This window comes from Anomalospiza imberbis, chromosome 11 (assembly GCF_031753505.1).
Source record: "Anomalospiza imberbis isolate Cuckoo-Finch-1a 21T00152 chromosome 11, ASM3175350v1, whole genome shotgun sequence".
In the NCBI taxonomy this organism is placed as follows: Eukaryota; Metazoa; Chordata; class Aves; order Passeriformes; family Viduidae; genus Anomalospiza; species Anomalospiza imberbis.
Window position 1 is genome coordinate 7,263,013 of NC_089691.1, and position 16,759 is coordinate 7,279,771.

A 16,759-nucleotide genomic window follows, 5' to 3' on the forward strand; every position below is an offset into this window, starting at 1 on the left:
CCTCCTACAGTGTTGAGTTTTTTTTTGAAATTAAATGCTCTGGCTTTGAGTGTGTATATATATCTATATCAGATTACCATACTTGATTGTGTAGAATACTTGTCTTATTCTTAGTAATAGCCAAAATGAGCTCTGCTCAAGAGAGATTTTAGTGTTAATTATACTTAAAGGAGAAATAATCAGTAGTGAGTAGCATGTCTTAATATAATGTATTAAGATGTGTTTGTCATGCTTGTTTTGCTCAAAATCAAAAAAAGGTTGAACAATGTTTAGGTCTTGTCTTAAAAATATAAAAATTATTTTAAAACTGTACACCTTGCTGTTTCCTTTCAATGCAAGCACTAAACTGAGGTACACAGGGGCATAAGATGTCAGTTGCCTTTATTTTGGTATTGTTACTGTGTGCAAATACACAGGTTTCTTCTTTTCTGCCTGTTTACACCTCACATGTCCATCATTGCACTACCACTGACTCACCCTTCCAAAATTCAGCATAAGAGGGGTGGTCAGGCTCCCTGTCCTGCTGTGGAACCCCCAAATGGTTCCCCACAGTGCCTGAGCTGCTTGGGGAGCTCGCAGAGAGGGTTTTCCTCTGCAGCGGCAGCCTGTGCTGTGTGGGAATGCTGTTGGTAAATGCAGGTTTCCCGTTTCTCTTGCAGTATGTATGACCAATTGCCCTACTCTGATTGTCATGGTGGGTCTCCCAGCAAGAGGAAAAACCTACATCTCCAAGAAGCTGACACGCTACTTAAATTGGATTGGAGTGCCTACGAAAGGTGATGGGTTTACTGTTGTTTGCATCAGGACAGGGCACAACCTCAGGTGGTTTATAAACATGATTTCCAGTAAATTTGTTGCCAAGTCTGACTACTTAAAATCCTCCTGCTTTGTTAATGTAATTTTAAGCAATAACATACATGGCCATGTTGCTGTTTATGTGTTAATTAATCAAACTATGTTGACTGTCCCTTTACCTTCTTGTTCTGCCTAAATCAACCTTTTCCCCTTATTGTGAAACACTGCCCTTTTTAATTTATTTTTTCCTTGTTTTCCTTCTCCTTTCTTCACGTGGGTGAAAAGGAATGCTGTTTACAAGCAGCTGAGCAGTCGGTACTTCTGGGTTAAACTCCTGACTTCTCCATCTTTTTTTCTCTGTGAACTTTGTGCTACTTGCAGTTCTTTACTTCTTTATGTTTGTGGAATGACTTGCAGTTCTTTGTCTAAATACTAAGAGCCAAAGACTGAGGCAGGCAGTTGCCACTTGTTATCAATCTTTAAAGATTTCTGTGTGTTTCGAGCAGGAAATGGCTCAGATTGGCTGTGCCAAGGACCTGTCTGGGCTCCTGTGGTATCTTGTGGGCCCAGTAAACAGCATTGGAGGTTCTGAGCAGCCACCTCCCCTTCCTTCTCCTCTCTCTCTCTGTAGAAGAGCAAGACACATTTGGTGTGCTGTGATTCTGTGTCCAGTGCAGTAATAGTAGCTCTATGCCTATTAATTAATTTAAATGACATTAAACATACGAGGTCATACTAAAGTGTGGAGTTTTGGCTGGCTGTTCAGAGATGTATTTCCTAGTCATTCTAAGAAGTCAAGATGAAAAATTCTGGCCTATATATAAACTGCCTTTTGATTCTAGGGTAAAGCTTTTTGTGTGGGTGTTTTCTTAAGTTTTTAGGAACTTGTATAATATGCTTTATTTAGAAGAGACATTATGGGGGATATATTATATTGTTTGAGAGTTTACAGGATTTAAATTATCACTTGATTCTGACTGTTTTCACATGGTTTAACCCTTCTGATGACCAGTATCAGCTAGTTCAGAGTTCAGTTTTATCCATTAGACTGAAATGGAATAACAGTCCAAGTAGTTTAGCCTTTATCTAAGGTGACGAAATGTTTGTATGTTAGATACACATGTAACTTAAATTTATGAGATATGTTATGTATAAATGTCATTGAGTTTGAGTGCTTCACTGTGTGATCTTTGAAAAGCAGGAGTCCAGTATTGGACACCAAGAAAGACATTATCCACATCTGGCTCATGCTTGGTTGAACGTATCCCAAATACTAATTTTACTGTAGGTGGAATTTGGCTCAGCTGGTAGGAAAAATTCTGTGGGCTACTGTGAGCAGCACATCAGAAAACACACACACTTGTGCTTGATGAAAAACAGGTAGAGCACTGCTGCTCGATTTTACAAAAACATGCAACAAAGTTGCCATATGACTTTCTAGCCTTGGTTGCTGAGTATTGTTTGTCTTTGTTAGAAAGGGTGACTGAGATTTTCTTAGAAAACCACAGAGCCTTTCTGTTTGTGTCTTCAGTGATGCACTTTTACTGAAGTCCATGTAAAACATTTCACTGCCTGGTTGAGGGAATAGATGACATTTTCCCTAATTCTTCCACTTCATGGGACTGAACTGATACAGGATCAGTATCAAGTAGCCCTAACATCTGCTCCCCTTTGGCTCTTAATGTCTTAAAATTAGTGTGGGCTTAATTTAGCAGGAGTTCTTGTTCTCTGAGACAGATGGTTCAAATTATGAGGTTATGTAAACCAGAGAAAAGATAAATGCCATCTTTTCATGTAACATTAAGCAAGCTGGAGAGTTCAAGAACAGAAGGTGGAGGTAAATAGCCCAGGCTTTTGGTGATGGTTAAATCAGTCATCATTTTTGTGTTTTCTTCCTTCCAAAATCCTCACTTGTATAGAGTATGAAATGGTTAAAAGTACAGGGGACTTTTGTCTGTGCTTTTTGAAGGAAATGAGGTCAATTAGATGTCTGAATAGAATTGTGTTGCAATGTGGTTTTGAGATACTAAGCCTTGGAAGCTTTTTTAAATAGTTGTGGTTGTGATACCAGTGAGCTTTGGGAAATTTTTCCATAGTCGTGGCTGCCAAGAATAAAGGCTGGAGATTGTCCCACTAGATAACACTTTTTCCTCTGCTATGCATGGCCCTCTGGCAGTAACTATTCCTTCTCATGAAATTCATTATTTTTGATTGTTAATGTGCTTTTGTCTGACAACACTGGCCATCTGAACTTCTTGCACCTTCCATTTGTTTTGCAAGGAGCCACCTTTTCATGTACCACTGTGGCCAGTGCTTATTAAAACCATCACAGAATCACCTGGATTGTTCTGTAATCCATGTCATGATGAATTCCATCAACACTGCTGAGCTCAAACAAAACTTGACTTTTGGGGGAAGAAAATAATTTCTATATCTTTATCCTCTGCCTCCAATCCTAACAGCAATCTGTATACAGCAGCTGGTTCATGAGCTCTTTTATTCTGTATCTTCTTTCTTAACTACAACTTTATAATTGTGTCTACTGCTTCTTTTCCCCTTTCCAGAAATGAAGTCTGGCAGCTAGAGTTGTACCTTGGCAGCATCTCAAACAGAATACTTCAGTGTGGTTTGATGTTGAAAAAAGTAAAACCAAAAGCTTTGCAGTTCAACAGAAAAAACCTGTAGGTCTGAAACAACTTAAACATTAATTTCATTTCAGAGGCCTACTTTCACAGCCATTGAATGAAATTAATTAGGGTTCAGTGTCATTCTGCTCTGAGGCAAAGCAGAACTGTCTTGCCCTAATCCCATACCTGATATTGTGTTTGGCCATGGACCTTTTGCACCTTTGTCCAGATAAGGGGTAGGTGTTTTTGTTCACTGAGATGAGATCACAGTGACGTTGTTTCATACTAAGGATCATTTTTAATATTTTTTTTTTTTAGCAATTTATCTTTTTTTTTTTTCCCCAGTAAGTGGAGCAAGGGTTGTGAAATACTAATCCTTAGAGAATAGAAGTATTAGAGCAGGGTTCTGAAAAAATGTTTTCACTACTGGAATTTTAAGTTTTGCTTATTTAAAGTAAGATTGTTTAGTTCTATTTAGAGCTCTGCCTTGTGCTTAAGTAAGAGTTGTAAGTTTTGGGAGGTGCTATCTGAATACTGTTTCACTGTACATATACATAGAAGAAAAAGCTAATGATGATAATAAATTATTATTAATACCAAAAATCATTACTAGTCCTTTATAGACTTTGAGTTACTTCTGAAAAGGAGGAAAAGAATTTCTTTTTGTTGTCCAGGCAAACTGGCAGACAAAGGCACTACAGTGTGGCCACTGAAGTAGAGTGACTACAGCCCAAATGTTCTTTAGCTATTTCTAATATTTATTGCTGTCTTGCTATATTAAACCTCACAAAACACAAAAAGAAGTATGATAGATTGACTTCTTACGGGCTAAGTTATTTTATCTTTGCAGGAAGTTTGGTTTCAAAGTTGTCATAACTTTTGTCCTTTTCATGTGCCTGTTGTTGGCTCTTGCTAATGCTGGTTTCTCTTGGCAGAATTTAATGTTGGTCAGTATCGTCGAGATTTGGTGAAAAAGTATAAATCCTTTGAATTCTTCCTGCCTGACAATGAAGAAGGCTTGAAAATCAGGAAGTAAGTTTTGATTGTGCTTGGTACACCATGCTAATCATATTAAAAAGATATCTTGTGTAATTTGCTCTTCAAGATTGCCTGAAGTTGCATTTTTGTATGATCAAGACCCTTAGGGACACTGCAGGAAAAGACATTCTAGAGAAGGTGGAATAGTGATTTCTTTAGGCTGATGAAAATGTGGGGGTCTTTTTTTCTTGATTGTTTCATCTCAAGCATCAGAAATAGAGAGAAGTCCTTCTTGATTCCTTTTAATTAGGATGTGACTACTGTTACTCCTGTAGATACTCAGGATATTTTCACTCAAAAACTATTTTAACAGATAGTTATAACTTTTTCTACCTTCTTGTGAAGTACCAGCTAATAAATGTGACTTGTTCTGCTGCATAATTCCTAAAATCCCATTTTAGAGCTTTTGTTTGCTTCATAAAGGAAAAAACCCACATAACTGCTTTTCTTCTTGATTTGTATAATGAAATTGTTCATCTGGAGCACTTAAAATGTATTCATCATTATCTGTTTAAATGAGTGAGAATCAAATGTGATAATTTTCTCCCTGAAATTGTGGGTTTGGCCACCATGCAGGTGCCTCATTCAGTCCATCAATGCACAGCCTCAAAAATTGCCATGTTTTGCTAATGCTGTGCAAAGCAAGGAGAGAACCAGAGTTCTGTGTCCAGATGAAGCAGTTGAGTCCCTGCTCTTGCCTGGAAAGAAGCTGTGCTTTAATGTAGGGACAGACCTTGAGAAGAAAGGGTGGATGAGGAGAAAGGTCAGAGCAAGAGGGATCTGCTTCTTTCCTGGAGGAGATCAAACAACAAGGCCCTTTGATTTTCTTGGACAGTCACTGTACTTTTTAGTGGGTTCAGGAAAGCACTTAGAGCATGCAGTGTGAAATGAGAAGGAAATGAGAAATTTGAGGTGGATGGAAATCATATTTATTTAGGCTACTTAAAGTATGGACTGTCTTATTCTTAATTCAGCTTCAGACATCAAAAATACCTGGACTTGCATTTGTGGCTGTCCCTTGCCTTGTCCCCCCTCTCTCTTCCCTTTTTCCCCTCTCAGCAGCATTGAGTGTTGCTAAAACCAAAGGAATTCTTGGGGATAAAGAGGAGTTTATGAGGTGCATTAGCCTTGCAAGCCACTACCTTTTGCTTACAGGTAGAGCCAGACCTTTTAATGTGCCTCTGTGCTACCTATTAGGCTAAGTGGTGAGGGATGTAGCATGAAATGGGCTGTGTGAGATAATCTGCCTGGTTAGCAATGAGTAAAGAGGGTTTGTATTTATTCACTGAAGACCTGGGTGATGAATCTCAGCTCCTAACATCTGTTAACTGTGCTAATGTGGAAATATTGTCAGGATCCAGAAGCCTTCATTTCTCTTTCAAGGTAAAGCTGTGCTTCCAGAATATGGTAAATAGAGGAGTTATGAATTTCAGTCTGGAAGTCAAAATTCAGGAGTAATGTAGTGAAGGGCTGTTGAAATGGGCAGGCTTTTATGTTGGTACTGCAGAGAGGCTGTACTTACTGGGAATAAATGGGGCTTTGTTCTGCTAACAAGTAAATCGTGTACAATGTTGCCCTCCAGCATTACTGATGTGTTAGGAATCATAATGGAGTTGGAAGATAATGCTAATGCTGGGGGCATAGGAAAGTTGCATATTCATGTATTCTTGTCCGGATTTAACACAAGTGTAAAGTATGTCAGGGTGGGGATTTTTGGTGTTTGTGTCCTCATCTGTCTCCAGTACTATTTACACGGGGTTGGTGACTGCAGTGGGATGATACTTCACCTCAGTCCCTAATACTTGGTGCTACCTTTGTTTTGCTCTCTGCTTTAAGGTTTGTTTTTTTTTTTTTTTTCATAAGCAGTTTTCAATAGCTCAAAAGGGAGTAAGTAGATTACTGAAAAACAGTTCTCCTCACTTCAACTTAGTGCCACAAGATAAAGGCCTTAAGTTGGTTCACTTTGTTTATTATTTTGCAAATCAAATTAAGAAGCCATTATGTATGAATAGCTAATTGGGAAAAGCATGCAGCTGCAGGGATGTTTCAGTGATGTTATTTTAGATCAGTGGAAGTGTATCCTGGTCAGCAAAGTTGATGGTGTTCTGTGGACATGTGTGACTGTGTCAGTGACACAGAGGAGCAAGGTGACATGACTACATTTCCTTAGTGTAGCTTGGCTGACCTTTGTTGGCTTTTTCCCATGTTTGGAGGGAGGTCTGTGTTTTTGAGATAAATTATCTTATCATTTTCAGGGCCCTTTGCTCCCAAGTGCATTAACAGAATGCCTTTATCTAGCATTTGACTGTGATTCTTTCCTTCTGAAGACAGTGTGCCTTAGCAGCGCTGAACGACGTCCGGCAGTACCTCAGCGAAGAGAACGGGCACGTGGCTGTAAGTTTCTTGTTGAAGACACCTTCTTGAGATGCCCCTGCACTAAACACTGTGTGTCTGCTGGATTATACACAGCCTGAGTGATAACAGCAGCTGTCCTCTATACCAGATTTCTTTTCTTTGGCAGTTAGAGCTGCCTTGCCGCTGCAGTGAAGTGAGTGCTGAATTTCAGGGTGATGATGCCATATTGAGCAGCTAGCTTTGATTTGAAGGGTTAGCTGAGAAGAGGATAACATCAATAAAAATGTCCACCTTCTCTCCACATCACTATAGGACAGTGCTCCACAATGTACCGTTAAACACATCTGCCATTTTGCTTACATGTCTATTTGATAGTTCAGTGTTCCAAGTGGAAGGTAAAGATTTACTGAACAAAAAGTATCCTCTGTATTTCTTGGCACTTGTTACTGGCATGAGAAATGTCTGAGACCAGGAGAAACTTATTATTAGTTGCTGCATACCTGAATATTTAATAATAGGATGCAAAACATCAGTTCCTCGACTATTGACTTTGTGTGTTGAGACTAATTTTTAAAATTTGTGTCTCAAGACTACTGACACAACTCTGGGGTTTTTATTAACTAATCAGGGAAAACCATGAACTGTGAGTTCTGCTGGATATATGAGGTAAATGTTATGCTTTGGCAAACTTCAGATTTTAGTAAAACACTGTGTTCAGAGCTAAACTGAATTCCTACCAAAATGGCTGCATTGATGGTGTTATTCATGGGCAGGATTTACAAGTCTTGCAAATTTTACCCTTGCATTTTGAACAGCCCATTGAACTGCAGCATTGTTTTTTTGTAGTGTAAGTTTACTAAAACTTAAGCATTAATATTTAATGCTGATAATGAGCAAGGAGGAAGATTCTCTCCTGCACTGTTTGCTAGGCTTAAATTCTGATTTTCTTTTCCAAATCCAGAGTTCTGCTAGAATTACTTTCAAAATATTACTAAATTTTTGTATTTAGAGAATAATATGTGTAAAGTAGTAATGTCTTTTGTTTTCTTGTTGAGCATGTTGAGATAGTGGGGTAGAGGGAAGGGAAAGTGTTTCCATTGCTTTCCTTCACACTGAGGGACTTTAACAACTAACACAGTGCTTTCCACAGGCTGTGCTGCTTTTTAAATTCCTTTTTCTCTCTCCCTTTAATTGTTCCTAGGTCTTTGATGCTACAAACACAACTCGAGAACGAAGAGAAACTATTTATAAATTTGGTGAAGAAAATGGATATAAGGTGAGTCAAAGCAAAGAAGTTCTGAGCTATTGCATGGCCAGGTAAGCCAGTGGTAGTTTTACCCTTACCTGTACTCTTAAGTGCACTAGCACAAGCCACATTCTTCTTGGATGTTTAATCAATAATGTTTTGTGTTCCTAAGCATTGTTTGTGATTAGAAGTCATTCAGTCCTTATTTTTCTCATCTTTAGCGTTTGTACTGTTTGGAGCTAAACTATTTTCTGCTACAGCTTCAGTTTTGTCTTCCTGGACCTGTGGTCATGGATGCAGTGTCAGAAAAAGCATTTAAAGTATGGTTCTTCATGCAGTTCAGGTCTTTGCTGCAGGAACATGAAGGGGGTCCTGTATTAGTTCTGTACAAACCAAAAACTCAGTGGTTTTCTGCCTTCTGGTTTTACATTTAACTGTTCTCCAGTCATCTTTCATTTCCTTTAAACTTAATTTCTGTAAGCCTTTGACACAGCAGAACACAAGCCTCTTTATAAGTGAGGCTACTCCATTAGCTGGGAGGCTTCTAAAATGTTATTTCAGAAATGTTAGTTACTGTTTGTGGGGCTGGACTAGCATCCTCTGCACTTGTTTATTCCTCTTCCATCCTACGTTTTTTCTATGGCAAGAATTTTCCACTTCCAAGCATTGTTGGGGAAAAGAGCACAGAGCATGATGTGTCATGGAATGGGGAGCCAGGAATTTCTGATGAGAGGGTCTGGTGAAGCTTTCTGAGTAAATGGAGGGAAAAAGGCCTTGGCATGGAAATGGGTGACATGCTGCTCATGTGTGTTAGTATCCAGAGGTGTTTTCATGCATCTTCCTTCTTCCTCCCTTCTGTTCCTTTGTCCTCCCGTTTGGACTGAAGACTTTTTTTGTGGAGTCTGTATGTGTCGATCCAGAGGTCATTGCTGCAAACATTGTGGTGAGTAGAGGAAAGTTTGCTTTAACAGCTTGACATTGGGAGGTTTAAAGTAGCTTAGTATTTTTAGAAGTACATTATAAGAACTTCCAATAGCAAAAATCCCATTTTAGGTCTCATTAATAGAAAAAAAATTATTTTTCCCCTGTCCCTGTGAATGTTACTAGCACAGAAGTTTAATTCTCTGGAGATTAGGGTGTTGTTTTTTTTGCTTTACATGTATTTTAATGAAGTTGCAGACAAAACTTTTTGTTGTGTTCTCCCATTCCCTATTTCTTTAAACATCCATGTAGAAGGGAAGGAAACTTAAATACTGTTCTCCTGGTTTTATTTTAAACAGCAAGTGAAGCTGGGTAGTCCTGACTATGTTGATTGTAGCAATGATGAAGCAACAGAAGACTTCATGAAAAGAATAGAGTGCTACAAGAACTCCTATGAGACCTTAGATGAAACTCTGGACAAGTAAGTGATGAAACAACACTCTTATTACACCTGATGATCACAATATTACTAAAACATTATTTTAAGGGTTGGGGCATCCTGTTGTATTGGGGATTAGGGCTTTGAAGTCATTATTTTAGTGGTTTCATCTCTCTCTCCTTTGGCAAATTAGAGACTGGTGACTCTGGGGATGTAGCATGGAAACTTCCTTGTTTGAGGAAAATTGGCTAGTGAGTCTAGTCTGGGACAATATTCTTTTTGATTTTCCCACTTGGAGAATGGTATTTATTCTTCTGGGATAGAACCAGCATTTAGCAATTATTCCAGACTTTCTACAGTGGTTGATTGGTACTTGTTTTTTTGGTACGTAGAGGAGACATGAGTGATTTGTAAGCATAACTTAATTGGTTGGCATGGTTAAGATTAATTATGAACACATCAGTCTTAAAAATGTGACTTCTGAATTAATTTCTTTGTACTTGCAAAATTTTCCTGCAGGTGCAGGGCTCTGAGAAACTATCTTAGCTACATTATTTATCCTCACCCCAAAGCATTCTTCTGGTTTTTATTAACTTTGAACTCTTGAAAATGAGGTAGGGATGAATCATGTGAGGAGGAGCCCGTTCCTTCTTGCTACAGCCCAGGATTTCAGTGTAGGATTTGGAGCTGCAGCCATCCCAGGTGCTCCTGGTTTGTTCCAGGCCAGAGCTGCAGAGAAGGCTGAGCTGCATTTTGATGTAATTGAGCGTGAGCAGCGTGAAGCCGGTTCAATCGGCTCAGTTCATGCGTGTAATTCCCGTGATGGACCTGATGGCTGTGCCTGGCTGGAATAGTAATGATTAACTCCAAGGAACACGGGCAGGAATGAGGGTGCTGATGCCTGTTTCTCACTACCTCTGTTTGGTTTTATTACCAGTTCTCTTGTTTTATTGCAGTGTGGTGTCTCAGACTCATAGCTGGAAACCAATAGTGGTTATTTTCAGCTTATGAGACATCTTTCCTTGTGCGAACGAGAGGCTGCTCTAGAATTATAGCTCAGATGATAAAGGATAAGCAGTGAAAATTGAAATTATAAGCTGTCTGCTGAGAGAAGGTAGTGGTGGGGTAGATTACTGTACAGTTAACAAAGGGCTGCTCACAGTGCAGTTGAGAAAATGTCTTGCTTCAGATTATTCTTAGGCTCTTCTGGTGCCCTACTTTTTCTGGAGGTATTAAATGAGATGAGTAATTAGTGACCATTCCTTTTGGCCCCTGGGTGCAATCAGACAAACACTTGGTGATGGGAAGTGTTTGTAACCTGGGGAAAAAACCCCAAATGGTATTGTAAAATAGCTGTATATCTTATTCAGCTGTGGTAACTTAAGTGACTCCACTGAATCTCCCTTTCAGTGTGTGGGCTGTATTTTTCCAAGAGTAGGATCTGGATTTGGATGAAGTGCAAGTAAAAGAGGCAGAAAAGAGAGCGATGTGAGCAGCTCCATATGAAAGGAATAGAGTTCATCCTGTACCTTTGGAATACTGTGTTGCTTCTTAGGACTAATGCATATTCCTTGGCTAATTGAGGATTTTTTTCATTTCTTTGGTTTGTCGCCCCTTTGTTTTATAACGACAGAGAGGGTGGAAAGATTGTGATACGTGCTAATAGCAACAATGTGGAACCTTACTTTTTGTTTTTTAAACTTGCTCACAAAAGGGATCTTTCTTACATTAAAATTATGGATGTCGGAAGGAGTTACCTGGTGAACAGAGTGATGGATCACATCCAGAGCCGGATTGTCTACTACCTCATGAATATCCATGTGACTCCTCGGTCAATCTACCTCTGCCGCCACGGAGAGAGCGAGCTCAATCTGAAGGGGAGAATAGGAGGAGATCCCGGGCTGTCTGTCAGGGGGAAGGAAGTACGTACCTCCAGCCAGGTGTAGCTGTGTGTGTTTGTGCTGGGCACTTGCAGCTTTCCTCCTCTGCAGCCTTTCCCTCTTAGTGAGTTTAAAGGACTTTTTTAGTTGCGTGTTTGGGTAGTGGAAACAGGATGGGCACTTTGTGTGTTGTGGTTTGTCCTCTTTTATCTGTTTGTCTTTCTGTTGGCTGAAATTCCTTTTTATCCCACACCACAAAGCGGTTGGCAAAAGGGCTTTATTTTTTAACTATATTTCTGTGAAATCCTGACTAGTTGGGTAATTGGGAAAGTGTACACAGCTTAAAGCTGAAAGGAAAATTAGTGGAAGGAAAGCTAGGAACTGCTAAAAATACAAATATTTTTCCTTGTACTTTTTTTCTTTCTCCCATCCCTCTTGGATAATGGAGTAGGTTGTATTTCTAAGCAAAAGCTTTGACAGTCTTTTGGAAAAGATACAGTGAGCTTACAGAGGCTGGAACCCATGTATTCTAAACTGAAAGCCGTGTGTTGGCTCTGAGCCCTCATCCAGTGTTTCTTGGTTTTTCTTCCAGTTTGCCAAAAGCTTGGCACAGTTTATTAATGAGCAAAATATCAAAGATCTGAAAGTTTGGACCAGCCAGATGAAAAGGACAATTCAGACTGCTGAAGCCTTGGGAGTGCCTTATGAACAGTGGAAGGTTTTGAATGAGATAGATGCAGTAAGTTCTTCTCTTTTAAATGCCTAATAAGTTGCTTTGATTGTTAGGGGTGAAGAAAGTACCTAGTTTTTTAATAATATGTCTTTTATGGGATAGAAAGTCATTGAAGCTGCTTCTAGAGGCTGGAAATAATTGTCATTACTTAACAAACATTAAACAAGACTAAACATGTCATTGAATTTTGCCATTGTTAAATTGTTCTCTTGTCTTTCCCAGTAAAACATTCCTCTGTAGAAGCAATGATGTAATGAAGTTTTGGTTAGTTTGGCTTGGAAAGAAGTTTTTGGTGGGGGAGTTTTGCTAGCTGGCAATTTCCAGCTGCAGCTGTAAGATACAATAGGAGGTGCAATAGATAAAACATGGCCTTGCCTTGTCCATAGATGTAACTTCACCCGTACGGGGATGTAGTGATTCCTGCTAACCACCTCTGAGTCAAGCTGAGTGCCCTGTTTATCATGTGTGACAATTTTAAGTGTCAGAGTAGCAAAATAAAACTGCTAAAGGTTATTTGTGTATGGTTTTGTTTAAGACTGATACCTGCTTTTTGCATTATTGGGAATACATGGTTTTTAATTATTTTCCTTACCGACAGGGAGTGTGTGAAGAAATGACATACGAAGAAATACAGGAAAATTATCCTCTGGAATTTGCACTGAGAGACCAAGACAAATACAGATACAGATACCCTAAAGGAGAGGTATGCTATTTTTAATCTCTCAAGTTGAAGCGCTTCTTGTCTTCTTGCATACATGCGTGCTGGCTTTAGGAAGGAAAAATAAATTTTTAAGTTAATGAAAAGGTTGTTCCTTTCTCTGTGGAAAAGCACATTAGGATCTTGCAAAGATTGAGCCCAGACCACTTATATTGATTCAGGCCTTGAAAAATAAAACCATACATTTAGAAAAACAATGGAGAGCTTTGATCTTGTGGGCATCATCGTTCCTGTGCTGGTCCTGCAGTGATAAAGCAGGAGGAATTATTGCAGGGCTTCAGCTGTTGCATATGCAAACATGCTGCTAAGACGCCTGTTTCTATTCATCCCTGCTCTTGGTGGTGGCTGTTGTGCAGGCAGCTCTGGCTGAAATGCTGGGCAGATCTCCAGCCATGTTGTTGAACTCCTTGTCTCTGGGAAGATTTGCTGATGGTTTTTCTAAAGCAGCCCTCGTACAGTGCAGTGATGGCCCGGTGGTCACGGGGCCATCACTGGCGGCTGAGGGTCTGGGAGGAGGGATTGGCCCAGCTGCTCCTGCTTGAGCTGTGAGGAAGCAGAGCTCTGCCTTCTTCCTCAAGAGCAATCACTGACCAGAGCAGTGTCCCTGGCAGTGTGACCCCGGTCCTGCTAATGAGGCAGTCATTAAGCTGCAAGTTCTCCTCATGCATTTGAACAAGGAGTGATTGTTTTTCAAGCCAGTGCAGTCCTGGGGATGGTGACTGGCATGTCAAACTCCCTCTGTGCCTTGTGGGGATGAGTTGGTCTCATTTATCCAAGGCAGTTTTGTTCCTGGTGTGAGGGGTTTGGACAGCTCTCACGGGGCTGGGGGCTTTCTGTTGTCCAGGGCTCAGTCAGCAGTGCCACTTGGTCCTGCTTGGGGACCAAGGTGGAGGTTTTCTGCTGTGCTTGGTACCTGCCCTGCTGGGCAGTGTGCTGAGCTGTCCATGCGTGGTACATGACACATCTTGGACATACGTGACGCATTTTGGAAGTACCTGGCACATTTTGGAAGCAGAGTCTTTACCATGCATGTGAAGTTCAGTTCACTTGTGCCCATGCAGGAGCCCTGCTGTTCCCCTGCAGCAGCAATTCCCTGTGCAAGATGAGGTGGGACAGGTCACCAGCAAGTCCTTGTGCTGGCTCTTGGTGGGATGGTGGCTGCTGTCACCAGGCCAGTCCAGCATGCCCACAGCTTGTTGTGAAAGGGCAGCCTGAACAAGTCAGGCTTTGTGAACTCTTTGCATGCTGATTGTTGGCTGAGCTTCCTAGATTTGGCCTTGGAAAAGAGATGCTTTTGAAGATGAGCTATGGAAAATAATGTGCAAGACTCCTATTTGCAGATGTGAATTAAATCCTGGGGATTTCATGGAAATCCTTGATCAAAGTGGCTAATTTAAGAAAGCTTTTCCATGAGGGAGATTTGTTTTGTTATGTGTATAATAAAATGTGTTACGTATATGCTTAGGTCTGAACTGTGTTCTCAGTTGAATGAAAATTATTACTGCAGTATTTGTCTGTGCACTAAATAACATTTAGAAGACGACTAATATGAAAGTAAGATCCTCTCTGTGTACATATACTGTTCAAAGAGTTTTCCCTTTTTAATGTGTTTCTCCTCCCCACCCAGTCCTATGAAGATCTTGTTCAGAGGCTGGAGCCAGTAATTATGGAACTTGAAAGGCAGGAAAATGTGCTTGTCATTTGTCACCAAGCTGTCATGCGCTGTTTGCTCGCATATTTCCTTGACAAGCCCGCAGGTAAGTCTTCCTTGATACGTTACAAACAGTCTGTTTTTTAGAAAATTTACTGCTTAAGGTTCCAAACAGTAAATTCTAACGATTTGCTGTATCATCAGAGGCTGGTTTTGCTAGGCAAAGTACCCAAGAGTATTTTTTTGTATTTGAGCCGCACATGAAACCCGGTAGTTGATGTTATTGAGCTGCTCCTCACCTGAAATACTGTGATAGTTGTTTTTTACTCTGATTAGCATCCCTGTTGCACGCTGGGAAAAGAGATATCCTGTTAGGTAAAAAGTCATTCAAGTAGTTGACCTGAAACATAACAGAAAAGTCAGTTGTGACCTGTATTTCATGTGCAATTTGTGGTTTGATTTTTCAGAACAACTGCCCTACCTGAAGTGCCCACTGCATACTGTCTTAAAGCTAACCCCGGTGGCTTATGGTATGTGCAATTATGAATATTTATTATGTAAGTCTGGCTATACTGTCTCTGTCATCAGGAAAGGTGGTGGAGTGTTTAAAACACACTTTATGTTGCTTTAAAGTAGTCAGGTTTGACATCGCACGTATGCCTGCTGAGCTTTGCTGGAATAAATGAATCCTCTGGATTACCCTTGCTTTGCCTTGTGCCAGGAAACACATGTGTTGCTGAAGGCCTGAAACCACCAGTGGCTGTAACTGCTGGGGGGGACAGTTTTGTGCTCAGTTCATACTCTATTTCACTAATTCTTCTGGCAAACCCATGCATTACATGTCTGCTGCAGCAAGATCTGAGGGTTTTTTTTGATGTATTGGAGGGTATTGCTTTTCAGAAGATAGGCAAAATTGCATTTCTATAGGTTTATCATCTTGCCAAATATGTTCCCTTAGCCTTAAATAACTTTGTTCTCTTTTCCTGAACTATTTTTTTCCATGGATTTTGAGAGTACCCCATGAACTCAACTTGTTTGTTGGTGCTGGCATTTGTTTGTCAGCAGCTGTTCCTGGTGCTTGGCTCAGAGGCTTTCTCTGGGCAGTGTGGGCTGAGGGTGTCCTCCTTGGGCTTTAGGCTCTTTGCTGATGGAGTTTTGTGTGTGTTACCTACTCAGCTTAGTGTGTGCCTTCTGTTCATTTCTGTTCGTTTATGGCTGAGTTGTATCTGCTGATACCCCACTTCAGAAGATCATCTCAGACAGAGAATTATCTGCATGGCTTATTAGGAAAAATGTATTGCCCGAAAATGTTGGTTCAGTCATTAAATTGGAAGCTGTCTTTTGATTATCAGCTCTGAAAAATAGCGGTCCGGATCTGTACTTTGTTTTTTGTTAAGTTTCAAATGAAGTTGAAACAAAGCATATTATGAAACAAAGTAGCTGCTACACTGGGAAATCTCTGTGAGAAGATTTTTGTCATTTGGTTGCAGTTTCCTCTAACAGGAACGACAGCCTGTGCTGTGGTGACATCTGGTGTTCCCTGCCTTGCATGACAAGCTGGGGTTTTGGAAAGAAAGATTCACTGCAGTTAAAACTTGGGCTTTTTAAAACTGGATTCTTCTGACCTGCTAGTCTATGCCTGTTTTCCACAGCAAGGCTTTGTTCTGGGGTTCTCTTTGGTTTTTTGGGGGTTCTCTGGTGATTTTTTTTATTTTGTTGTTGTTGCTGGTTTTCTTTCTTCTTTGTGGGGGGAGGGAAGTTGGATGACTGTTCATAAATTTTAGGAGGGTGTGGATGTTTGCAGTGTTTGCTCACTCACTAAGAGAGGAAGGAAACAAAGTGGTACAAAATACTGTCCTTGCCCTTCTGACTAGAGGAAAAGCAGTGCCATTGTCCTTTTTTAAGGTGTTTGACATGTATGTCTGTTGAGCACATTTCAGCCAACCTACTGTATGGAATTCAGCCATCTGGAGACACAAGGACTGTGTAAATGGTTTCTGCAGTACTGATCGATGGCACTGCTCCAAGCTGCTGTGTCACTTGGCTCCAGCCAGGCAGGATGCAGCATCAGACCTGGTGTGTTTGATACCTCCCAGCTAAGCCTGTTCTGGGCAAATGCCTCTCCTGGGGCTTTGCTCTTCCTGGTGTTGGAGAGGACCATCATTGCCGCTGTAAGAGTCTGATCTGCAGTGGAGGAACATCTGTTACAGCCTGACAGCTGGATCAGGGTGGATGAGACCTTTACCCAGCAGTCCAGGGCAGTGGTGGTCTATGGAAAGAGAAACTGCAGCTTGCTGTAGGTATGAACTTGCTCATCAGTAATTAAAAATGAGCTGGGAGTATGCAGGTGGTAATT

General features: G+C 40.5%; 1 protein-coding gene across 10 annotated transcripts in view; it reads left to right on the forward strand.

Annotated features, from left to right (window-relative positions):
• Positions 1–16,759, forward strand: part of LOC137480549 (6-phosphofructo-2-kinase/fructose-2,6-bisphosphatase 4) — a 48,833-nt gene that overhangs the window by 22,272 nt on the left and 9,802 nt on the right. For all 10 annotated transcript variants that reach the window (XM_068201652.1, XM_068201653.1, XM_068201655.1 and 7 more), the window contains 11 exons: positions 660–776; positions 4,358–4,454; positions 6,788–6,854; positions 8,017–8,091; positions 8,948–9,004; positions 9,342–9,463; positions 11,136–11,343; positions 11,894–12,040; positions 12,633–12,737; positions 14,380–14,509; positions 14,871–14,933. In XM_068201652.1, coding sequence (XP_068057753.1) covers positions 660–776; positions 4,358–4,454; positions 6,788–6,854; positions 8,017–8,091; positions 8,948–9,004; positions 9,342–9,463; positions 11,136–11,343; positions 11,894–12,040; positions 12,633–12,737; positions 14,380–14,509; positions 14,871–14,933 — 1,188 coding nt within the window. The remainder of the gene's footprint in view (positions 1–659; positions 777–4,357; positions 4,455–6,787; positions 6,855–8,016; positions 8,092–8,947; positions 9,005–9,341; positions 9,464–11,135; positions 11,344–11,893; positions 12,041–12,632; positions 12,738–14,379; positions 14,510–14,870; positions 14,934–16,759) is intronic.